The sequence below is a fragment of the Toxoplasma gondii genome, chromosome XII (assembly GCF_000006565.2).
Source record: "Toxoplasma gondii ME49 chromosome XII, whole genome shotgun sequence".
NCBI lineage: Eukaryota > Apicomplexa > Conoidasida > Eucoccidiorida > Sarcocystidae > Toxoplasma > Toxoplasma gondii.
The window spans coordinates 449,830-474,315 of record NC_031480.1 but is presented as its reverse complement, the minus strand read 5'-3'; the positions used below and the strand labels follow the sequence as shown (position 1 = coordinate 474,315).

The following is a 24,486-nucleotide window of genomic DNA, read 5'->3' as shown; positions in this document are numbered from 1 at the left end:
AGATTTGCTGATGTCGCGAAGGATTCAGCGAGTTCTTCGGGCACAGACTATTCAGGGACAAAGCAACAGAATACTCTATCGACGGAACTCACGCCAAGAAAAACAAACTGCATGCGCAGAAGGCGTGGCGCTCGCGCTAGTCAATAAGCATGTTGTTCTAACGAAGCAACGCCCGTGGTCGACGCGGCCGGATTTGTATTCGAGGCAAGTGGTTAGGATATAAATGTTTCTCTTCTTTGACTCGCCCACGCTTTCCAGTACGCGGTGAGCTTCAGAGATCCCAGGAAGTTGGCAAATGTTAATAGATTTGTGTAGACGACCCGAGAGCATAGCCGCAGCTCCCAAGCTGGTATGAAAACTGGTACGATACTGAGATCTAACACTTTCGCTGGTCTTACACGGTCCACTTGGGAGGTGGTGTGGCGCGTGGAATTCCAGTCTTAATTAAGTTGCGTGTACGCGCCTTTCCATTAAAGAATGAACAAAAACTCGACCTCGATGATGGTTCGAGATCCTGAGGCTCATCGTCGCTTCATTCGAGGACCTCTTCTTCCTAGTATATCAGCGCTTTTCTCACACCAATCTCTTCCATTGTGCGTGGCTCTTCGCTGCCACCTATTCGGCGCCGGTTTGCCGTTTATGCATTGGCGTCGAAGAGAGGAAACACACGTTGCGGCTGGTGCTGAGTTACATGCTGTCAATGGACTTGAAGACGACACAGGAGAGTCACAGAAGGCAAAGAAGGGCGTTACAAGGGCGAGAACAATGGCGCTTGATGGCGCTTCTGGGACTCGTATCACCGATGCGCGCAACCGACCTCGGTAGCGGAACCGGTCTTCTATCTGTCCCAAAGAATTCTTGGCATTTAAAGCGTGGAACAGCTGCTGAAAACGATAGCCACATTGCGGATCGCAAGGCAAGAGGAGACTCAGCAAGGAAATAGGAAACAAGAGATATCATCAAAGTGTTGTTTTTTGTTGTTTCTGGCAGCCGCCACCAGACAGTGAGATGCTTGCTGGTTGGCGTTGATGCCCACCTAAAATCTGAAACTTGGCCTTTATTTATTTATATATATATATGCAAAGCTGGTGTACGGACAAGGTTATCGGCTATCCCAAGCAGCGCTTCCTCTATTTCAGCGAACCCACAGACCTTGCGCTCTGGATACCTCTGCACCAGTACAGCGTTGTTGTTGTCTATATGGAACAGATTATGGTTCGGTGTCCGTCGAAACTTGCTCTCGAAGGACCTCTCGCGGGTGTTTACCATACCCATGCTCTGTAGTGTTTTGCCGTGGTTTCGAGAACCTCAGTATAGCTATGTGTCTCTTTCGGGCACATGGTGAGTTTATCCGTGTGCTCGACATCTGAGTTCATCTTATCATGTTAGTTTCTTAGTAGCTATGACATTTTGACTCAAAATAATTAGAGTCAACTGTGGGGGAGTGTGAGTGTTGCAGTACTCTGTAAATATATCTGCAGTTTCGAGTGGAAGATAGGGAACGAACTGTCTTCAGAAAAATTCAATCCAGCTCGATTACAAGGAAGTGATGGCCTTTACACTAGCATCTGCAGCTTTGGCAAAACGCCCGTCGTACCCAGAATCAACTCTCGAAACAGAGACGCTGCGGCGTGACTCTACTGATGCTGTAGCGTCGATCATACGTGCGAATTTCACGTTTCAAAAGACGACGCTTGGTAGTACTGCCGTAACATAGAGTGTACAGTCCAACCAGTCACTACCAGCTGCCGGCGCGCAAGTGGTGCATTTCAGTGCAGCCACAGGATAGTTATCAAAAACCACACTGACATGCACTGCTGAAAGTGGAAGATCTCAAAACGAAGAAGCAAAAAGACGTCGACCTCTGATCCACTTTCTCTAGTGGGTCCGTCCATATTTCTGTCTCAGGGGGTTAGGAAAAGTGCGCATGCTCGGCAATTCCTGAAATCCAACGCCTTCTCTATAGGCAGTCCAGTGGGGGCGGTGTACAGTCACAAAGAACATGGTTACCCTTTCCATTCAGAGATCTGCCATTGCGCGTGGGATATCCCTAAATCCAAAATGCATTGTCGCCAATGCTTGTGTGGGGTGGAAGTGCCGGGACGGACCGGCCTAGGCTAACGAAGAAGGTGCTACACGGCGTATTGTGAATCTCGCAGCAACTGTAATGATAACATCATATGTAACGCCGCTGATGAACGTCAGAACAGCATTCACTGACTGCATTGACGAAGCGTAAGACTGACGCTACCTGAAAGCTAGAGTGCTGGTTCAACTGCAAGTTCCACAGCTGCCCGCGATTCGCGCAGAAAGGATTTTACTGCCGCAGAAAGTTGTTTCTTCGGGACAGTCATGAAAAATGAATGCACGAGGCCTGCTCTCGTGGAACCACCGCAATGCCAGCAGGACTTCGCTTGAGCTTTCGCGTTATAAATAGTCTTAGCTCGTAGATGCTCACTCCCCGTACGATGACACTGATCCTCCCGGCATCTGAGCAGTACTGGCGAGAAACGACTATGGCCGAGATAATTACCGTACTATAATTACCGTACCAGCACTTAGCGTGATCCTGAGACAGTTCGAAGACCAAAATCACTGGGGAGTAAATACTATTCGTTGGACCCGTGGTTTAAATCTTGACTGTCATTGTTTACCATTTTCGAGCTCTAGTGTGTTTTTCGTGATCATGGTGGAGGGGTGGACGCCGGGTCGAAATCTTGAATGATTTATTTCCTCCAGGGAAGGCGATACACACAACACGTTTCCGGTTCTCATGCATGGAACTAGAAGATGTAAGCGGAGTAGAGTCAGTTTTCCTTCCTTCTGCGCCACTATTTTTACACACTCCTCTCACCAATCATAAAACACTTCCGCGTTTCCGCGGCAGAAAATGCTTTCAAGGATGCACACACGCCAAAATGCGCTTGCGCCGAACCCAGTCTCGCGCAACGCCATAAGGGTCGGTAGGAACGATTCAGAGAAACGGTTCCTTCTGCGTCCTTGCTCTGGCCATTAGATAGATGCGGTAACCTACGCAATTCCCAGACACACTTCAGTCTTTTCCGCTCGTTTTTCGTAGTTTCGTTTTTCATCTGCCCGGCCCCGCAACGAAAAACCGCCCTATGTCCGCTAAACGCAGGGGGCATTCCAGGCGAATCACGTGCATGCCATACACCTGTGGTCCTGAACCATCTGAATAAACGAACTAGCAGAACTCGGACGCCTCTTCCTACTTTTCTAGCGGAACCGTTTGCCGCTTCCTATCTTTCTCGCTGCAGTCACTCCATCTAGCGGCTGTCTGACCAGCTGACAGTCGCCCTTCAGAGGGCTGTCTGCGACGAATTCTTAGGACCCGCGTGAATGTGCAGGCATTTCGTCTACGGCTACGGAAGTAATGCTTGCATCTGAACGGCTACGTTTAATACTTTACGCACATATGCGTTGTTTCTTTGTCATTTACGTCTCCGTCAACCCATAGCCTCCCCTCTCTTCGCACTCTTCCTTCCTGTTTTCTATCAACCCTATCCAGTAGAGTTTCTCTTCCCCTCCGCACCACTCCCGCCTCCTGTGTTCCTTCGACTCTTCTCCACTTTGCTACTGGAACCAGATATGAGAAACTTCTTCTAAGCAGTGCATACACACAGCGCCCGCGGCTTTCCGGGCGAGGCCTCTGTCGGCGCCTCCGGCGTCAGGCAGAGCGTCCGAGCAGAGCATCGAGGCACAAGAGGCACACAAAACGCGGTGCCCACAGGGCTCGAGGACACACGAGGGCGGCGCCAAGCGACAGAGCAGACAAACGCCTTCTGCACTTTTCGTCGGCCGCGTTCCACTCGAAAACCTTCCTTCCACGCCTCTCGACGACGACCCCAAACTGGCGCTATTTCCGTGTCTGCTTTGAGACGACGCGAACGGGTACACCAGAGATTCCGGCGCCAGCTCTTGCAGCAGGGTAGAAGTTGAAAATGCTTCTTCTGCGGGTCCAGTCCGTTTCGACGGAGACGACGCGGCAGATCCGACTTTATCTGCAACCGCAAAGCACGCATGGCTTAAACAGACCGCTTGAAATGACCGAAAAGGAGCCTTTCTGACTCAGTGTGCGTGACATACAACGCGTCCACTGCACGCGTTGTATGTCACGCACCGAGAAGTGATACGAAGAAACGCCGGGGGGCTTGGCTTTCGAAAGCAGAAAGGATAAATGAAAATGCACTGAAAATCGATGAGAAACATTATAAAACGCCATCTTTCAGAACGTACGCAGATGGCCTCAAGCCCCCCCAACCACCGCGAAATAGCGGAAAGTGCGTATCATTTCCTCCACGACTGTATCTTTGCGCATACACTTGTATATATGAGTGTGTGTGTATGAAGAAATATCTGAGTCACGCCCAGAATGCCAGTGGAGACATTTATTCCAATCGTATCTCCACACAAACGCGTAAACACACCAGGTGGGGTATCCCGCTGCAGACACACTGAGCTTCGCGGAAGCTTGCTTGAACTTCAAGCGACTGAGAGGACAAAAACGCGCTTCCCTGAACTCCAGGGTGGATACAGACATGTGCAGTCGAGATTTGTACCTTCCTCGTCGGCATGTTCTCTGTCGGCGCGAGCCTCTTGCCTCTCTTGGCTGTTGGCAGTTTGGAATTCGTGGCTGCCAGTGTCTCCCGCCTCATCCTCCAACACGGACTCCGCCCAGCTTAGAACGGACCGAAGGCCTTGCTCGAACTCTCCGGCGTCTTCGCCGAAGCCCGAGCTCGGCCGCTCCCTCCGATTCACCGTGGGCGTTCGTTTCTCGAGTTCTGCAGGGGTGCCCACTACCACGCGCTGCGTCTTCCCTCTGAGGTCCTGCGAGGCGCGACCGACGCCCGCGCCCGGTGCGAAGTGACTCTCTGCAGAGCCCCCTCGCATTTCAGCCAAAAAAACGGCTACCGGATCCAACTCCGCTGCAAGGAGATCGAGACTCGACGCCGCACGGGCGTCTGCGGTCGGGCCTCTGTCTGCGAGGGTCGCTGGGGAAGGCCGGAGCGCGGCGACGCTCAGGGCCTCTGTGGGGCTCGTGTCGGCCAGAGGCTCCGAGAAGAAAGCGGTGAACGCAGAGGCTGTGTTGGCGGTAACTTGTTCTGAGTTGCCTAGGCGACTCGGCCTGGAAAGTGCTCCTCTGGCTTGGATTGCATGCATGCCTGCACTCAGGTCGAGCCGCGGCGCCACCGGGGAGGGTCCGAAGCCCGGGAGCGGGCCGCGCGCAGAGGAGTCGCCCCAGGCGTCCGCTGGAGTTCGACGAGTCCCGACGTCCGCCCCGGTGCTCGGCAGGTCGGTCCCAGCCTCCTGGGAGAAACTCCTTTCGACCGCCGCGAGCATTTCTTCTCGGCCGCCTCCCACCGCCGCGGCAGCAGCAGCTGCGGCGCCCGGCATCACGGCGCTTTTGTCTCCTGCCTCGCCTCCCAAGTAGTCGAGCCACCTGGCGTTCCTTTTTTCGGAACCGCCGAGACCCGGCGGCTCCCCACAGGGACCTGCGCCGCGTCCGAGGCGCTGTGGCCCGCATGCAGCGTCCGCATCAAGACCCTCGCCGCCGGCCAAGTACAACCAGGCCTGGTCGACAGCCGTCAAGTCGTCCAGGCTCGAACGCACGCTGGGCGGCGTTGTGTGGACAAACGACCTCGTGGAGCCCCTGCTGCCAAACTCAGGCAGACCGGTGCTGGCCACCTCGCCGTCGGACGGGCCCCGAGACAGAGTCGAGTCGTGCTCCGCATGCCGAAGCAACTGTCTCTCGGACCGAGCCGCGGATCCCGCGCCCGAGCCGGAGGGTCCTCCGCGGCCCATCGGGCTCGCGAGGAACGCAGTCGAGGGAGCCGACGCAAAGGGCAGCCAGCCGCCCTCGCTACCGTACCCACTCGCATGCGATTGATGAAGCAGCGCCGCGGCAAGCAGCTCGTGAGCCGGCTTTAGGTCGTCGCAAACAGAGCCAAAAGGAAACATGCGATCCACACCTCCGCTGTCTAAGCCACTTCGATAAGTCGAGGAAGGGAAATGCTGTTCGTCGACGGCTCCCAAGCCTGAAGTTGACTTTCTGCTTGTCCCCGGAAGCCCCCCGCCGAAGCCACGGCTGCAGCCTGAGCCGACGGGCGCCAGCTCCAGGCCTTCGCGGTCGCCTTCCCGGAAGGCCCGCAGCCCTGGGCGCCCCCTGGGACCGTGGCTCTCAGAGACAGGCGCCCCCAGGTCTGCATCAGTGCCCGGTGAACCCAGCGCATGCAGCACACTCGTGTGGAGAGGCCCGAAGTCGTCGCCAATCAAGTCGGCGGGAACGTGCAGAGGGAGCGGATCGGATTTCTCGGGGTCGGTTTCGAACGCGTCGACGCCGCTCTGTTCTCGCGCGGCTTCAACGACCTTCACGGGTCGCAGGTCACTGGAATCCCTGTCATTGACTCGCGCATGAATGGAAAGCCTCTCCTCGCCTACGTCTCCTGAGACCCTTTCACCGTTCGTTTGACTCTTTCCTGTCCCGCATGCGCTCGAGGCCTGCTCCGACGCTCTCTGACTCTTCTTCTCGTGACTATCGCATGCATGCAGCGCATCTCCGCTAACCGCCGGTCCCTCTCGGTCTTCAGGGCCACAGACCCCGCGGATTTCACGGGCGGTCTTGGGGCTTCGTTCGTCTGACCCAACAGTGCAGGTTCTCTCCTTTCGACTCGCGGCTGTCCTCGCCAGCGGCTCGAGCGGGGCCTGAGGCGCGAACGAGGCCTGCGGCACTCGAGTTGTGTCCGAGGCGCCTGCACCTCCCGTCAAAGCCTTCCGGAAGTCTTTGTTCCATCGTCCTGGCGATTGCTGCGCATGCGCTGTCTCGACTGTCTCCGCAGCTGTGTCCGCCTTGGCCTTTCCGGCAGGGCCTTTCTTCTTCCGCAGCGAGGCAGCGGGCTCATTGCCCGCCCCACCGCTCCCCACGAAAGTCTCTTCACCTGCATGCGTCAAACACTGCATGCGCGAGCGTTCCTTGCCCGCCGTTCTCCCACCCTCAAAAACTGCCGCCTCTGCACTCATGTCCTTCCCCAGACTCCCCGACAGCTGACCCTGGGGCTCTGGCGCCTCAGGGGCCGACGCCCCCCTATGCACTGCGCTCCCCGACGCCTGCTCGGTCTGGAGAAACCTTTGGACGACCTTCTCAGGGACGAGGAAGACCTGTTGTTCCTGGGCGCCGTCGCCTTGCTTCACGACTTTCCAGCCGTGTCGCTCCCGGAGTTTTACAGCCTGCGCTTCGTCGAGACAATCCACGGCCCAGTCTGGGAGCTGGCACCGGCTCAAGTCATAGGAAGCGTTCAGCGCATGCAGAGCCGCCAGCAGCTTCTGCAGCTGACAAACCTGCTCCGTCTCTGCCGCAGTGGCCGCCGCAGTGTTGGGCAAGTCCGCTGAGCCGCAGCGTCCTACACCGCCGAATCCCGCCTGGCCCGCGGCCCACACCGACTGGGGCGCTCCAGCCACCGGAACTGTCTCCTCTTCGGAGGCGACCAACGTTTCCTTCAAGGTCTCGGCTTTGCACCCACCCTCCGCTTCTCCTGTTCGCTGCCTGGCCTTCTCCGCCGTCGCCTGACCAGATCGTGCTCCCTCGATCGCCGCTACATGCGTTTTCTTGCCTTCGGTGCTGAGTGAAGGTTTCTTCCGTACCGCCGTAGAACAGGCCGCTCCTGGAGCAGCTTCCTTTTTGCGAGGCCCGCCGGGCCGCGTTGACGCCCCAGAGACCCCCGCGCTCGCAGTCTGTGAACTCGCTGGTGGAGGTCGAGGCCCCTCCGGGCGCTGAGGCCCTGCTTTGCTCGACCCACTTCCTCCAGTCTTCGCCGCACATGCATCCGGAGCGCATGCACTCGCGGCGCATAAAAACGCTACACCGCTGCTCTCCAACGCTTTCGCCTTCTTCTCGGAGATTTTCTGCGCTGCCGCCTCCGCCACGAATCCACAGTCTTCCTTTGTCGCTGCAGAAGAAGACAGCTCCCTGCTTTCGCGCCGTTCAACCGCATCGCCTCCTGTGACTCCATCCGATTTCCGCTTTCGTCGCGCGCCACCCCGTCCATCCGACGACACTGCAGCAAACGGAACTGCACGCGAAGGAACTGCCTGCGACGACGCTGCATAAGAAGCTGCATGCACCTCCTTGCTCTCGGTTCCAGCGGGAGCGGCCTCGAAACTGACGTCTCCAGTTTCACCCGACTCCGTTCCTTCCCGGCTGGAGGCTCCCGACGGAACCGTGAGGGCGCGGGCTTCCTCAGAGTCCCGAGACCTCGAGTTTCCTACACGCTGCCCCACACCAGGTCCCCGGTATGCATCGCCTTCTCTCTTCAACGCCTCTCTCTCCAGCTTCGTCTCGCTTTCCCTATCCGCCGCCTGCTGTCCGAGTCCGCCGTTTGCCAGGTCGGTTTGCATGGGAAGCGGAGTCGGTCCCGAGGAGTGTTTTTCCATGTCTTCTCCCTCGTTTTCTCTCTTGTTTTCTTTTTTGTGTTCTTTCTCGTTTTCTCCCTCGTTTTCCCGCCGTTTCTCCCCCGCCGTCGCCGGCTCGGCCGCATCGCTTCTGGTCTCGGCTCCGAGCCGCCCCGGGACCGTTCCGGAGACAGGCGTTCCTTTTCCGTTCTTCGAGGCCTTCTTCGTCGGAGCCTGGCCCGCGCCGCCCTCGGGTCGGGCGCCTCCGCTCGCGCCACCGGCCTTTCTGCCCCTCCCGCTGCTTCCTTTTCCAGCTGCGGCGGCGGAACGCTGCAGCAAATTTCCCCTTTTTGCGTCTGGCGGACTTGCGCGCAGTCCGTCTTCTTCTTGCTCGAGTTGCCGCGAATACCACTCTGCGCAGCGCTCCACCCAGCACTGATACAGGAGCCAGGCGAGTGTCGACCCCACCGCTGCGACCGCGAGGCCAGCGAAGACGAGGAACCAGCTGAGTCGACGAGCCTCCTTCTTCCCGTTTGCAGACGCTGGACGATCTGGGTACGCAAATGTATCTCCTTCGCCGCTCCCGCGGCTCCGTCCCCTGCTCCGCTCCCTGCCCCGCTCAGACGCGCTGGGCCTCTGGGGGCTCGAGGCTCGCGCCTGGGGGCCTGGAGCCGCAGGGTGCGCGGGCCGGTCTTCGGGCGCTGGGTCCCGCCGAAACGGTTCGTTAGCATCAGGACTGGAGAACGGCTTTCTGCGCGGCGAAGTGACCACACCGTCTCGCAGGAGCTTCTTCGCGCCCGTCAACAAGCCGCTTCTCTGCATCGCTAAAAGGCTGAGAAGAAGCTCCTCCGAGTCCGGCTCGAGCGGCCTTGTCTCTTCGCGCTCGCCGACACCCTCGCGCTTGAGCTCCCTGACCCAGCTCCAAACCTCGCCTCCACTCTTTCCCGCGCCCTCGCCTTTCCCCGGGCCGGAACCGGGTCTCCGTTGTTTCTCTAGGATCTGCAGGACGAGCTGGCGGTAGCAGCGGAGACCTTCTCGAATTTGCTGGACTCGCACAATCTGTTCGGCGCAGTTCGGACACGGTCGGGACTCTTCGGCGGGCATTTCTGCGTCGTCGACGTCCAAAAAGGAGCACAGCGCGGCGACCATTGCCCCGACGGTCGCGGCAGCGTCCAGCGCCGCTGTTACCGGCCCGCCCGTGGAGCCCGCGCCTTTGTCGCCGGCGAACGCCGCGCCGGAGAAGCGCCGGAGGCCCATCGACCAGCGCGGCGGAGACAGCAGCGCCGTGGCCTTCTTCTGCCGGTGCAGGAGCCTGAGGGCCTCTTCGCTCCGGCCCCGCTCCCCAGCGAGGCCCGCGGACCCCTCGGGGTGGGGACGGTACAGCTGGTAGTAGTTGTACCCACTGACGACGCCAAAGTTCGTCTTGGGTGTAGGCGGCAGGTCTCTCGTGAGCGTCTCTTTCAGGAAGGGGAGGCCTGAACTGTCGTAGAATCTTTTATCTGACGAGCTTCCGGGTCCACCAAAGTTCGGCGTCTCGTCGCTCAGCCGGCGATCTGCAGTCAAGCCGTGCTGCAGGTGCCATGTCCGCACACGGTGGAGGCATCGCATCGCCTGTCTCTGACGCCGCCGACGTTTCTCCATGTCCCGCGCTAGACAGGCTCCTGAAGGGAGAGAGCAAAACGAAACGGCCTTCAACGCTTTCTCAGGGACAGGAACGAAATGCGTCAAAACAAAGACGCGCGTCCACGTAGGGATCGCGAAGTGCAGTTCACTCAAAAGAAACAGCGAAAACAACACGGACCGGACAGAGGCGCATACACAAACAGGAAAAAAAATATGCCGAGAGAGGCTGACGCGCCGTGTGGATACCACTTCTCCTCCGAAGTATCCCACACTCATACCAAGAAACTCTAACACACAGAGAAAACGACTTCCGAACCACATACAAATATATATATATATATAAACATATAATGCATACATGCATCTAGATAGATTGATAGATACGGAGAGAGATAGGCATACATCCAGATCTACGTAGAGCGACAGATGCTTAGACACACGTGGATAGCTACACCTATAAATATAGATGTGTACACGGGTGTATCAACATGCTTGCTTTGTCACTTTCAGATGGAACTGAAGACAAATGTCAATGTGCCGCGCCACTCCGCAACTCGAGTACCAAGGCGATCAAAACTTGACTGGACTTTGGAGTCCCCTCGACGTTTCTGAAGTACAGGTGCACGCTCACGTCGTGGGCCAGAAGCGCACCGTTGCATTCGATGATCTTTCGGATCCGCATCCTGCTGCGCCTTCTCTCACGGCTTGTTGAACGCACCATAGACTAAAGCCGGAAACTACCAAGCATAGGGGATCCTCCGATTCGAGCAGTCCAATGCTAGATCACTCGTAAAGTGAAAACGCACCTGTGACATCGTCGAACTCCGTGCATCCCAGACAGACAAAGGGCAGGACGCTGCGCGCGAACTCTTCTTCTGAGGCTTCCAAAGCGTCGGGCTGAAGCAGACGCACAGCCAAGCGACTACGGAACGCGTGGTAGAAACTCTCGTCGTCCACGGCGGGAAGCCCTATCTGAGAACAGACAACAAAAAAACTCATGGATTGAAGCTTGAAAACCTTCCTTACTTGAACTTGGGCCGAGTTACGATTCGACGCCTCTCAGAGTATTCCTGCGTCACTCTCCTGACTTCTTCGAATGGAGATACACAGTGGATCATCTTCGCTTCCATGGCATGTAGTAAGTTGACATGTAATCTTCTGCTTTGCTATGTTAAGACAGTTCATCGTTACGGATATCTCATTGGCATGTTGGCGACATAAATCCAAATAATAAACCACCCGTTTTGGATGGAATTCCTTTTTTCACTACATATTCTCCAGGAGTCCAACTCGTCGTATGTACTCCCCAGAAGAAGCAGAAAAATCATGCTGCCTCGCAGGTGAACACTCCCACCACGAGGGTCCTGACCACGGTAGCATCTGAGTAGTTTTCTCCCGGTGTTCCGACAAATCAGGTGAGGCCTGTATGAAACCCCGCGTAGGAGACAGCCCTGGAACACCGCACGAGTCGGCCGGCATGCACGATGACGTAAAAATATCGTTGACTTCACTCCTTATTTTAAGATAGCAGTCGGGTTTTTACAGCTTGCGCCGATCCTCCAAAGGCCATCATCCGTTAACTCGAGACTAAGAGACGAGGCAAATCCCCCACAGGGGCATTACCCGTTTATCGCCGGTCCCCTCAAACCCGTTTTCTCTCGCTGCATCTGCGACCTTCTTGCACGATTGCTTTCCTTACCTGTTTCCGGAGTTTGTTTTCCAACCGCTTCACGCAGTGACTCATGAGCTGCAGAGACAGCGGACTGCGTTCCGACCCGGCGGGGTGTCCAGCCTCGACCTCGACCTCTGTCTCCAGGTGCCATCGGCAGAGCTCATCTGCTTGTTCTTCCTCGAGCTTTTCCCGCATGCTGCCCTGGACACTCGCCGTGGGCAAAACGCGATGAGCGCTGCAGCGCCCCCCTGCGCAGACGCGTTGGCGCGCTCTTCGCGTTCGCGTCGCGTGAGGCCCCGCAGCGTCTGGCTCCCTCGCCCCAAGTGTCTCCTTTTCTTTCGGCCCCGGCGTTCTGGCCACGCAGACGCCGTCTTCCAGAGGCGACGCAGTCGTTTCTCCGGGCGCGCCTCTGGTGATCTCTGGGCCTGCAGCCTGCCGCGAGAAGCCCAACAGCTGTTCCTGAAACTGAGAGAGCTTTCGACAGGGGCCTTGTCGGTTCTCGGCGCCTTCCTGGTCTCGTCTTGAACTCGGATTTCCGTGACTGTCGGAGCCCACATCACGTCTCTCACCCTCAACAGAGAAACCAGTGCCCGCGAACTTCCCGCCTTCTCCCCCCGCTTCACTCTCTGACGTTCGCGGCGCCTGCGCACCCGCCTCAAACTCCTGCTGCTGCTCGGCTTTCCACCGTCTACACACTTCCCCGTATGTTTCGTCCTCGACGCCTTGCTCGTGGACCGCTTCAGCCACGAAGGTATTCTCCGGTACGAAGGGATAGCGATCCAGGAACGAAAGGAGATTCGCCGCCCCGTTCGCGCCCGGGGCCTGTTTGAATGATTCGCCGGCAACGTCCTGCAGCGAGAGAAGCAGCGAAGACGACGACAAGGACGCGTGGCAGAGCTCGAAGGAAGGCGGCGGCATGAAGTCGAACTCGCCGCCTTCCTCGAGATCCAAGAACTCTTCAAACAGCCTCGGGTCCTCCTCAGAGGTCCCAAACTCCCTGCGCTCGTCTGGGTATCGACTCGCCGCCTCAGAAGCCCCAGCAGCGGGCCGAGGGGCTCCTGCATTTCTCGACGCAACAGCCGATTCGGCGGTTGGGTTCGGGGACAGGCCCTGAGGGCAGACCGCGCGGCGAGGCCTGCCTGCGGTACGCACTGCGCGCAAAGCCTCGTCTGCGTGGCTACCGTGGTTCCTGTCCGCGCCGCTCAAGGCGAAGATCGCGTAGGTGAAGTCGTCCGTCACCAGCCACCAGCCAGAGATCATGGAAGAAGTCAGACTCATCAGGAGAAAAGACAGTCCGACCACGCGCAGCAAGAACCGGAAGTCGCACGAGTGATGCAGAGCTGCCCACCCTGAGAAGCGCAAAAAACAAAGTCAAACAACTCGAGGTAAAGAGAGACCCGAGAACTCCGCAACGGTCCTGTGGGGGCCAGCGTGCACACTCTCGGGAAGACAAAGAACGAGCCGCCTCCGATCTCCTCGCTTCTCTTAAACATCCAACCGCTTCGAACTACCAACATGCGGACATCTTCACCTCCTACTATAAACAGTGGAGCACACAAATCTACATACACAGACAGGATATAACTGGATACAATCTGCGAAACTTTATAGACATGCATAAAGATATATATATATATATATATATATATATATATATATATATATATATATGTATAGGATTTACATGGATGCGCTTTGCGTGTCTTTGTACAAACGTATGTCTAAGCATGTGTACATGTTCGTATATGAATGAAGTGACGGTTTAATAGATGTGTATGGAGACCTGACTCCGAAACGAAGCTTAACCCCACGAAGGACGAAATCGGATAAGCATTAGCAAAAGCGAAGAGTGTGACAGGTAGCACCATTTCTGCCGAATCGCCGAGGGCTCTCTCCGTCTCTGTTCACAAGCGACACCCTGGAAAACAAAACACAGACTGTTTCTCTCTTCCTCACTCACTCCCATCTCTCCCTCGTTCGTCCTTTCCCTCTCTCCTGTCCTCGAAAAGTCTTTGGCTTCTCTGCCGACCTCGCTGCTCTCCCTACCTGACTTGAGGACACCGGCAACGCCCGCGAGGAAGCAAACGCAGCGGCGCCGCAGCCGCGCCAGCCTCCCGATTCCCCCCTCGCCTTCCTCTGTGGGGGCTCCTCCACTGCCTCCTCCAGTGCCTCCTCGGCCTTCCCCGTGAGTCCCCGCCGCGCCGGCACAGGTCGCTGAACTGGTAGCTTTGTGGGTTCGGTTTGCGGACTGAAGCTCGGGGTGGCAAGCGCCTCGACTTCTGAGTTTCTCCTCAGCGAAACGCGAGTTGTCCGCGGAGAGCCAGGCCAGAATACGCGCACTGAGCGTCCCCACTCCGCATGCAACGCCCCAGCGCCGCAGCGGCCGCCAGAAGAAACCCAGAATGGTCGGACCTGTCTGCATACGAAAGAGAGAGGGAGGCGCCGCAGAAAAAAAGGCGTCACGAGATGCTTTTCTACACGACGGCCTCTGTTTGACTACATTTCTGAAGCTTATTCTTGCTCTCAAAAAGAGGACGGCCGAACTGGAGAGTGTGTAGTTTTTTCATGAAAAAACCGACTTCAATGAACGTTTCGGCGCGCGCGTCAGGGTTTTCCACTGGAGACAGACACCGACAAAAGAAGACGCAGGACTCGAGCGCGGAGACACTTGTCACTCAGCTCAGATGTGGCGCCAGAGATGAGTATGGTGAAAGGAGAGAAGACGCAGAGAAGGAGTGAAATTCGGAAGTCGCGCGCATGTGAAAAGGAGACAAACCAGGGGGAAACGAGATGCGAATACCGCGAGCACAAGAGCGTGTCGGACTCGAGAAACGGGGAGAAAAGAAAACTTCAAACAGCACTCGAGACACCCCGCGCAGTCGCGGACGAATGACAAACTGAGCAGGAAAGATGACACAAATCAAATGAACTGTTTCCAGCTCCTCCGCAAGCGTTCATCAAAGCTCATGTCCCGATGAAGTGACGAGAGCTGAAAACGCAACACTGAGAACAACAGGCCCTTCCTCCAGTAAAGGGCAATCTCAGGCGGGGACTGGGGACATGCACCTAGGCGAAACGCGACAGAACCTGAAACTCCCCAACCTGCATGATCTTCACGGCTTTGGATGCGGTCAATGTCTGTGTACATGCGTTGGCATGCGTTTACCTCTCCGATGCACTCGCAGACTCGTGCCACTGCGGACGGAGTCGCGGCGTAGTGGAAGAAAAGCAGAAGGAACGCGACGCGCACTGCCGACTCGCCGTAGATTTCCCTGCCAAGAGAAAACGAAATCACTTCAGCAAGAGGTACGAGAGAGCTCGAATCACAAAGTCACGCAGGCGTCCGCCGGTTGACGCAAAACATCCGGCAAAGACCCAAGGCTGCAGAGGGACCGAAAAACCTCACGAGGTGTCGTTGCATCCACTTGACTCTTTTCTCTGTACATTCTCCGTCGCAGGGTGGACAAACGTTGTCGTCACATTCTGCCGAAAACGTATGTAACTTTTCCCCTTTGAGACGCCAGCAAACGCTTCACGGAAATCCGTACTCCGGTCAGAATACAAGCGTTCTACCGAAGGAACAGGATCTGGAAACAGCGAAAATGGATCGATCCGGGAGCCCGCTCCACTACAATAACGCTGCCTTTCAGCTGGAGACCATCGTCGCTTTTCAAGTCCATCCCAGACTGTTCGTTTCGATCTATTCACTTGGGCCATTTGTCTCCATAGGAAAGAGCACCTCGGGACGCATAATAGCGGCGCCGACTCAAGTTCCTTCTCTAAATTGAACATGAAGAAGAAGGAGACTCAAAGAAACTCTTCCCTGCAACTAAGCAACCGTAAGTAGTGAGTACTTTCACCTGCCTCGAGGAGTCCACCGAAGTGGCAGTTTGCTCACTGCGTCCAACGGACCAGACCAAAAGAAAAAAGAAGCCCAAAACGGCGCTCGAAAGAGCAAAACGCAAAGGGCACAGACAGCGAGGGCCGAAGCCAAGAAGAGAAAAAACCGTTACCTCCAAGGCATGTAGAAACTCGAGGCCGGTCTGAATTATCTACAAGTACCATCGCTACTGCGGCGAAAGGTGCAGACCAAACGGTCTCCCCACAGTGGACAAATCCGAAGAGCCGCCGAGGTACATCGCGACAGGATTTTTCCTCAAGCAAAAACACCCACTGCTTTGCTTAACAACAAAGCTCCCGTCCCTGAAAGAAGCGACTGCTTTGCCTAGAGACACCGGCACTTACTCAACCAGAACGTCGTGAGTCAGATCCGAGATGACTTCTCCTAGAGAAAACGCAGTGCCCACCGCGAGGCCAGCGTAGAGCGCGAAGAGTTTTTCTCCGCATCCAGCCTGTAGCGCGAAAACATGATGAAAAAAAGCAGCTTTCTCCCAACGCTCGATTGAAACCATCCATGAAAGTAGATTCCACTGCACTTTCTTCTTGTATGTATCCTGTTTGAGGCTCTTGTACATCTATCGTTGTCTACGCGGCCACAGCAGAACGAATGGAGATCCGCCCCAGCGGCAGCAGCTTACGGAACGTTGGACCGGACAACTGCGCTACGACGGGCAAGCCATGAGGCAACATTCTTCACAAACTCTAACAGAGAGGACCTGGAGAACCTCGATCAGGGACCGCGGTTCAAAAAGCATGCGCGAGTTCTTTCTGTGCCGTCTGCATGCGTTGTACCTGTCGCACGACGAACTCGGCCAGAAAGAGGATGACCAGGAGCGCTAGTCGGAGAGCCGATTCGTCTGCCGGCTCATCTCCGAAAAGGGAGAAGAAGAAAGGAAGCAGGAGTACGCGAGCCGGAATGAAGGCCGCAATCAACACCACGACAACAGCCTTGAGAAAGGGGACGACGCAGACGTTGCGGCAGTTCAAGTAACGCGTGTATCCCTGAACCTGGGGAGCCCGCAAGAGAGAAAGGAGCCCACAGACGCGCATCTCATGAATCCAAGGAGGCGACGACCTTATGTCGCCTCCTACAAGTGTATTGTGCTCGCAAAAGACGGCGAGCACAATACACTCTCGGCTCTCCGTTCCCCATGTCTTCTCTTCGCCTCCTGAGGCAGACAGGGCCTTCTCGACGTGAGTCGCGTCGCTCTCTGCGCGCCAGCGATAAGCACCCCCAGCGTCGCTGAATGCACCGATTTTTGGATGGTCCTCCACTGCACTTTTAACCAGTGTTTATCATGAAAACACCGCCTGACCACCAGTGAGGATGCGGCGTCCAGTGAGGCAAAAAAACTGCTTGGAAAAGGGAAACGCACCTCCTTCGCCCGTTCAAACGCATGCGCGAAAACTCGCGTCACCTCGCTCTCGACGCCATGCCACAGGATCGCGACGTCCAACGGCGTGTGACCTGCATGGTTTCGATGAATCACACACCTCCACCTGCATGCAGCCACAGGCACCGAAGAAAGGGTTCTCGTAGCCGAATGGAAGAAAGGGCAACCTGCGAGTCTCGATGACACAGCGCCGACCGCGACAGAAAAACGGCTTCCCTGCACAGTGTCGAAAGGCGCGACAGAATGCATGCAGCTGCTCTACGAGTCTCTCAGGACAGCAAGTCAGTCAGTCTACTCCGAGCACATATCGAAATGGGCCGGTGCGCCCGTACGCCAACGCGTTGCCTTAGAGTTGTGTGGTGTCTGCGTTGCGGTGACCTGCGCGCTCGAATCGACTGCAAATCCTGGACGACTTCTCAGAGACACCAATGCCGGTGTTCTCTCGAAAGAAGACGCTGCACCTCACCTCTACACCCAAGAACCCCAGCCGCTCGAATACACTTCGGACAAAAGGCGAGAAAGAAAAAGGACTGTGTACGAATTGAACAGCCTGGAGAAAAAACAGCGACTCTTCCCCAATTTGCGGAGGTCAGCGACAAAATCCGAGGGGAATAGCGGAGAACCTCAGCCGCCGGTTGCCTTCTTCTCTGCTACCTCTCCGAGGCCCGTTCCTCTTTCAGCTGTCCACTCGGGCGTTTCAAGACAACGGCTCCACATCCAGACTCGGTCCAGACTCGGTCGTGTGCCGGTGCTTTTTTCATCAACCTGTCAGTGAAGTATCAACAACCAGGCAGTTCGCTTACCACGTCGTCGGGGCGACTTCGCACGCAACGACTTGCAGGACGTCAGTGCATCCAAACCGCGCAGCGAAATGCAGAACAGTCGACCCGTTCCCCAAGTCGGCCTGCCGTGGAGCACACACCCACAGATTTCAGCGTTTTCTCATTTTTAAGCAGTTCAGTGTCTCCTCTCTTCCTCGAGCAGTCAGCCTGTTATAGATATACTGGCGAGCCCGGAACTGCAACTCGCTGGTGGCAACGGCTTTGCGTGAGAGCTTCAAAAACAAAGCGCGAGGCGAACTCCTCCGAAACGGGATGTCTACTCGACATAGAGAGACACACAACGGCCCACCGCAGTGTCTCTGTCACCTCGACGGATGCCGATGAAGCCAGAACATTTTCTTGTTCCGGAAAAGAGACCCGAACTGAATTCTTCCCAGGTCGAAAGTTGAACACAAACTGTGCTTCATACACACGAAGCCACTATGTTGCACATCCTGCTGCATATTAACAAACTGCCACTTTTCCCCAGTTTCTGATCTCCGTTTAGCTCTCGGAGCTATCGTCGGAGCGCCCGTTCCTCATTGGGCTGCTCAACAACAAGGCGTAAAGAAGTCGACATAGAACGCGGGGAAGCGGATGCACAAGCGCCAGCTCGTCCAGCAGTGGCGATAAGAGAGAGAGACGTAAAACGAAACGAGATATTCAGAAACGTCCAACCGAGTAACCTGTGGCGTCGTCCACACTTACTGTTGTTACGCTCGGCTTCCCTTCTTTTTGAAAAGACATTCTATCTACAAGGTAGCGCTCTCAGTATCTGTGTCATCTCTAGGTTCATGTTGCAAGACCACAGGACAGGTTCTGTGAGGACATAGGTTCCGCCAGCCTCTAGAAAGCTCTATAACTCGATGTCAAGTGATGTTTGTCGGCTAAAAAGCGTCGTTTCCGAAGGAATCCTCCTGCATCCAAAAATCCGAATTGTCAATCTCCTCACACAGGACAGTAGATACGAGTGTCCCCACCCGATCTCCTGTTGTTCGTCTACTGACCTGAAATGCCATCTACATATCTACCTATCTCCGAGTAAAGAACCTAGAAGATCCAATCTTGAAACCCACAGCGCGAGGAAAGTAAAACGCGTTTCCATACGCAGTGGGAACGGGGTTCCGTCTCCTGTGGACCGCATTTCCTGGCCACCATCGATCGACGACCCCCCCCCCTCACGCATCCCGTCTTTCCTGCACTTTGTTCACGTCCCGGTGGAACCTACCAAAACGGAGTAACCGCGCGAAAACATCCAGGGATGCGTCAAAAGTTCGAACATCGTCTCTGTCCCCTCGCCCGCCTCGCATGCGCCTGTACCCGATCCGTGGCGTCCCCGCCAACTCGTGAAGACCGAAGCAGCAGCTTCGTCGGCGAGGAGCATCCGAACGAGAAGCGGGAAGTTTTCGCGCACGGCGACCGCGACCGGATGGGGAGAAAGCTCGTATTCCAGATGCGACGGCAGCCGGTCAGGTGCTGCAGCTGAGGCGCGGTCTTGGGCTGTCAGATGACGTTTGAAGTACGCCTGGGTTCCGCAAAGCCAGTCCCCACTCGCCTCCAGCAGGCGCCGTAGCTCGGCCTGCTGGGCCGTCGAGCAGGGCCCCTCACGCGCGGTCACGAAACGCTGGACCGCCGCCAGCAGTCGCAGACGTGCGAGGCACGCAGCCACGACGAAGGCCTGAATGAGTTGCTGAGCGTCTTCGCGCCTTCTCCGAAGATAGGCCGAAGTCACGGCGCTCCCTGAACCCGCACTGGACCCGCGTCCGCCGGCGCCTGTGTCGCTGGCAACGTCGGAGGCTGGCGGCAGAGAGAAGCGGAGCGCGTTCTTTTCGGCTCCACGATCTGCGGCGGGAACCTCAGAGGCCGCAGCGCTCCGGGATGGCCGGGCAGCGAAGGACGCCGCCGAAGGACCGGGGACGAACAAGCGAGAAGACCACAGGTCGCTGAACGCGCCTGTTGCACGCAGCGTCGACGGGGCGTCCTCGGAGCCTCCAGGGGAAGTGGGACCTTCCTTGGATCGAACCGTCTCTTCGCTAGGGAGGGATGTCCCGTTCTGCCCGTTTTGCTCAGCTGGCGGGTGACGGGCTTCCCGTTCGATCCCCGTGTCTGCCTGAGGGGAGATGCTTTGGGAGGACGGGAGCCTGTCTTTCGCGGCACTGAGAGCGAGGAAGAGGTGGACGGCAGTCCGCGCGCGGTGGAGGACTCCCAAGAGGTCACAGAAGTCCTCTACTCGCGGGCGATAGGGTCCCAGGTGGCTTCCGCCCTCTTCGCGAACCTCCTCGCTCTTGCGGAAAACGTACTCTCTTCGCCAACTGCTCGCACCCAGACCCGCAAAGGAGCCCCCCAACAAGCCAGAGACACGCGGATTTTCCTCGTCCTCGCTTCGCAGTAAAACATTCTCTTCGTCGTTCTTCTTTTCCCTGCGGAACCGGCCCCCAGGTCCCTCGCGCGCCCCGCCGCTCGCAAGCGGATCCCCCACCATCACCAGCTGCCGGCAGTAGGCTTCGTCGACCGCGGCGGCGGTCGACGGGACCCCTGTGAGGCCCAGAATGCAGTGCGCCGCATGCAGATGAACTGGCAAATGCGCGAGCCGCTGTCTCTGGTTCTGGGCGAATTTTGCGGCGGCCTCCGCTGCCGAAGGCGCCCAGGTCTGGGCTCCAGACACCACGCCGCGGCCCCCCTGCTTCCCGCCCCGCGCCCCAAGGAGCCCCGCCTGGGGACCCGACCGAACCGTGCAGACCGGGATGAACAATCCGTCGTGGCCGAGAGGCGGGCTGTTGTCTCTCCTCCGCGGCAGCAGAAGGTCGCATGTGCATCTCTGCATCGCGTTCGCGTAGTAGAAGAAACAGTGCCTGTCTTGGCTGCATGCGCATACAGAAGCGCCTGGAACCGCGCCTGAGAAGCCGGCCGAGGAACCTGCATGCGACCTAACCGTCCTGCAGGTCCCTTCGCGTGACCCAGTGAGGCTGCCAGGGTTGCCCGGCCTCTCTGAATCTGCTTCGGATGTTCCAACCTTGACAAGACTCAGAGGAAGAAAAAAACTCATGGGTGGCGGCCTCAGGTCCACGCGCAGGTTCAGCGAGCAGAATCGGCAGGCGTCGGCGAAAAGCCATTTTCCCGTCCAGAGCTGCAGGAGCCACTGTAAGATTCCGGACTTCTCCGCCGCTTCTTTTTGATCGCTAGAGGAGTGGAGCGGCTGAGGCGGCTGCAGCCCAGACGCCCGCGCGAGCTGGCGGGGCGCTGGGCCTCCTGGCGTCCCCTTTCCACTCGTCCGGCTGCCTGAACACCGTTGACGCCCTGGGTTTCCAGTCGCGCCTGTCGCGAAAGACCCGTTTCCGCCGCTAGCGCTCTGATGTGAATCTACACATCGATCGTTGACTAGGAAAACGGGGGGGACGCCGCCGGGAAGGAAACCGAGAGTGTCCTCCAGACAGCTCGACGGGCGTGTCTGCCGCCTTCTACTCATCTCTCCAGGCCCAAACTCCTCGCCCAATTTCTCCGCACATTCCGACGCGCAAAACTGCCTTTCCCTTGCGCAGCTGCACGCGGCTTTGCCGCCGCTGGAGCCCCCCCAGCCGGTCCCAGCGGCGCCAGGGACCCCTACGCGCCAGACAGATCCCGCGCCGCCGCCTGCAGCCGCGACCGCGGCGGGCCACCAGAGCGTCTGGAAGAAGGGGAGCGCTGCGAAGGAAGGGTTCCCCGTGACGGGGAAGAGCCACCCGCCGAAGACGGCAGGGAAGAGTTCAGGAGTGAAGAGCAGAGGGGCAAAGACCGGGCGTTGGTGTGGACTCTGCTGCATCAACTGCAGGAGCGGCGCGTCGTGAACCACTGCGGCACAGGAAGGGTCGTCGCAGCTGCTCACGACGAAGCCCGCCTTCTCCGCGGCATTCATCCAGCGCGCGTACTGCCAGTAGTCCTCGAGGCTGGACCTTGTGGGGCCTGTTCCAGGGGCGACGCAGCGCCCCACTCCGGGAAAGTAGCAGGGCGCCGAGTAAAAGTCAGCTTGTCTCCGGTCCGTGCGGCGCGGAATCGCGGCCACAGCTGCCGCAGGCCACCACCGCCACCAGAGGAGATAGGGAAAGAGACCTGCGGTGCCTTCTCGCAGGTCGCCTGCGGGCTTCTGCGAGCGGGAGAACCAGGCAAACGCGCGAGACGCCCGCGACGCCCGCCTGCGACAGCAGCGGGCTTCGGACTTGTTTTTTTCCGGGAACTGGTCGACGGCCCGCGCCGCGAGGTTTCTCTCGGCCCCGAAGAAGCTCTGCTCGGCCCCAGTGAAGTCTGGAGACAAGTCCAGGACTGTGCCGAGTTGGCGACACGATTGAATCCAGACAGTCAGAGCGGCAGTGAGCCGCGTCAGGGAAGAGAGCGCGTAGTCGTCGTCGAAGTCAGGCCAGAGAGAAGCTAGACTTGCCCAGAGGCCCGCGGCCGCAGAGGAGGAGAAAGGCGAGACCGTGGCGCATGCGCCGGTGGATGCGAAGTCAGGAAGTACGGGAAAGAACGTGGAATTGATAAGGTAACTCATATACTCACAGGCGCCCTCTGTGCCTGCAGACCCGACGCTCAGAGTCCAGTTCTCGTCCTGCTCCCTGGCGACTGCCAGCTTCCCGATTGCCGCAATGCCCTGCGCATGCAGCAGGTAGTCTCGACGTCGAGGACAGAACTGGAGACAAAGCAGGCGCCAGAGCGTGAGGAGACACAGACTGGCAAAACCGACGGCAGCTGCCGCACAGCTGTACACTCCGGCTAGGCACTCCCAGAGCCTTCCCAAAAACACCCCCAGAAGTTTGCCGCCGCGCGACTTGTCAGATTCCGCTGCCGACGCCTGAGGCTCGTCGAAGCCGAAAGCGCCGCCATCGCCCTTTGGTCCCAAGCTCGTGGGGCCGGAGGTGCGAGGCCAGAGCCGCGAGAGACGAAAAAGTCCCGAGAGGAACTGCCAGAAGGAAAAGGTGAGGAAGCCCGCGAACGAGGCCCAGGTGCCACCCTCTCCACCAGCGGGAGAGTCCGCTCCTGAAGTCTTCACCTCTTTCAAAACGAAGTGCGTCGAGCGGCCCTGGCCACCACCGGACGGGCCTTGGGGCTGGGAAGCTGGCCCTTGACGGGCCTGTTGCCCCCTGCCCCGCCGCATGCTGCAGAGGCGGGTCGCGGGGAGGTCTGGTAAAGAAGGGGAAGGTGAAGCATGTAGGGTGAAAGCGGGTGAAGCAAGTAAAGGCGGGTGAAGAATGGAGGGGAAGAGCCGGTGTAAGGCTGAGGGCCGCACGCGGGGAAAACGCCGTCGTCAGCTTCAACGGTAAGCAAAGATGGAACACCAATGGAGTTAAGGTGAACGCGGCCGCAGAAAAAAGCCGTGTATGGGGGCGGAAACTTGCACGGCAAGGTCGAGGCAGGGGGTGTCTATACGGTGGCGCTGAGCAGCCGTGGAAGCGAAGTAGGTGAGGTTTCGACCCCACGATCTAGCGCGGCCAAAGGCTGCGCCGTGTTTCTCCGACCTGCCTGAAAAGCAAAAACACTACGCGACAAGAGAGACGCCGGACAATCAAGCTCCGAAAGTAGCGCGCCGCCTTCCCTGGTCTCGCTGCGACGGACAACGGAGCGGGCTGAGAGGAACACGTGCATCGTCTTAAGGCCTCTGCTCCCCGACGCAGCGGATGGTGCAACCGGTTGGAACAGAGCATCTCTGAGCCGGTTCTTTGGAAAAAAAGGGAAATTCCCCGCGTTTAGTCATGATTTCCGAGAAAGACAACCAAGGACACGCGGGCGGTAACGGCGCATGCAGTCTCCAGTGGCCTCGTCCACGGAAGCCGCCCGCCTCCTACCGTCGTGGCGCGTGATCCTACCTACGAAACGACTGTCGAAAAAACTCTAGGTTGTCAGTTGCTGCAACGAAAGGGCGAGAAAAAACTGGACAAGCGGATGGACCCTAAAAACCGGTGGCGTGCCGTGCGCACTAGCTCAAGTTCAGATCTGCCTCTCCGCCGCACCGATGACACTTTCCGGGGGCCAGGAAGATGGCAAACACGCGGAGAACCGGAACTGTGTGCGCTTCGCCGTACACGAAGTGAGGACGAAAGTTCATCATGACTTGCCAGAACGAACTTTGCTGAGAAAAACATTCTTTCCAAGCGCGGTTACCCCCACGCAGTGGGTGCTGCAACCGAATGCTGCCTCTCGCAAAGATCCGTCACCGTCGCGCTGCGAAAGCTTCGCAACGGGTGTCCCCAGTCGAGGCGCGGTAACTGAACTCGAGTTCAACCGGCAGGTGGCTGCATGCGCTTTCCATCGACGACAACCCCGACAGAAGCGTGAAATCCGTGAAAACGTCCTCCCCAGTATACGCATGCTTGATACGGGAGAAAGTTTGGTTGGGACGGCACGCTGCACAAGACGGAAACACCCTCAAAACCCGACTAGGCATCACCGCAAAGCCGCCGAAAACGCGATGCGTGGTTTCGGTCTCTGGCGGTCCCAGCCCTCCAGCTGTCGTTAAAACAAGGAAACAGCCTCGATTGACAGTCGCTGCTATCGGAATGAGGTGATTGCCACAAACGGAAAGATTCAGCACGGCCGCAGTGGTGAGACACCTCCGCGGGCGGGAAAAGTGTAAGACCGAACATGCCCGCTGAGGCGACCACCAACAACGTGCCTACCTCAACCGCTTCTGGGCACCCAAAGA

The 24,486-nt window shown here is 57.6% G+C and overlaps 1 protein-coding gene across 1 annotated transcript; it reads right to left on the bottom strand.

Moving 5' to 3' along the window:
* Positions 1-2,703: 2,703 nt before the first annotated feature.
* On the bottom strand, positions 2,704-23,919 carry TGME49_307860 (hypothetical protein). The gene is made up of 11 exons (XM_018782537.1): positions 19,045-23,919; positions 17,799-17,899; positions 16,978-17,101; positions 16,394-16,609; positions 15,947-16,053; positions 14,868-14,973; positions 13,748-14,117; positions 11,729-13,050; positions 10,836-11,001; positions 4,581-10,067; positions 2,704-4,022 (listed from the first exon to the last, which is right to left on the bottom strand). The coding sequence occupies exons 1-11, from the start codon at positions 22,939-22,941 to the stop codon at positions 3,595-3,597; spliced, it is 12,324 nt and encodes a 4,107-aa protein (XP_018634774.1). The 5' UTR covers positions 22,942-23,919; the 3' UTR covers positions 2,704-3,594.
* Between the last annotated feature and the right edge of the window lie 567 nt (positions 23,920-24,486).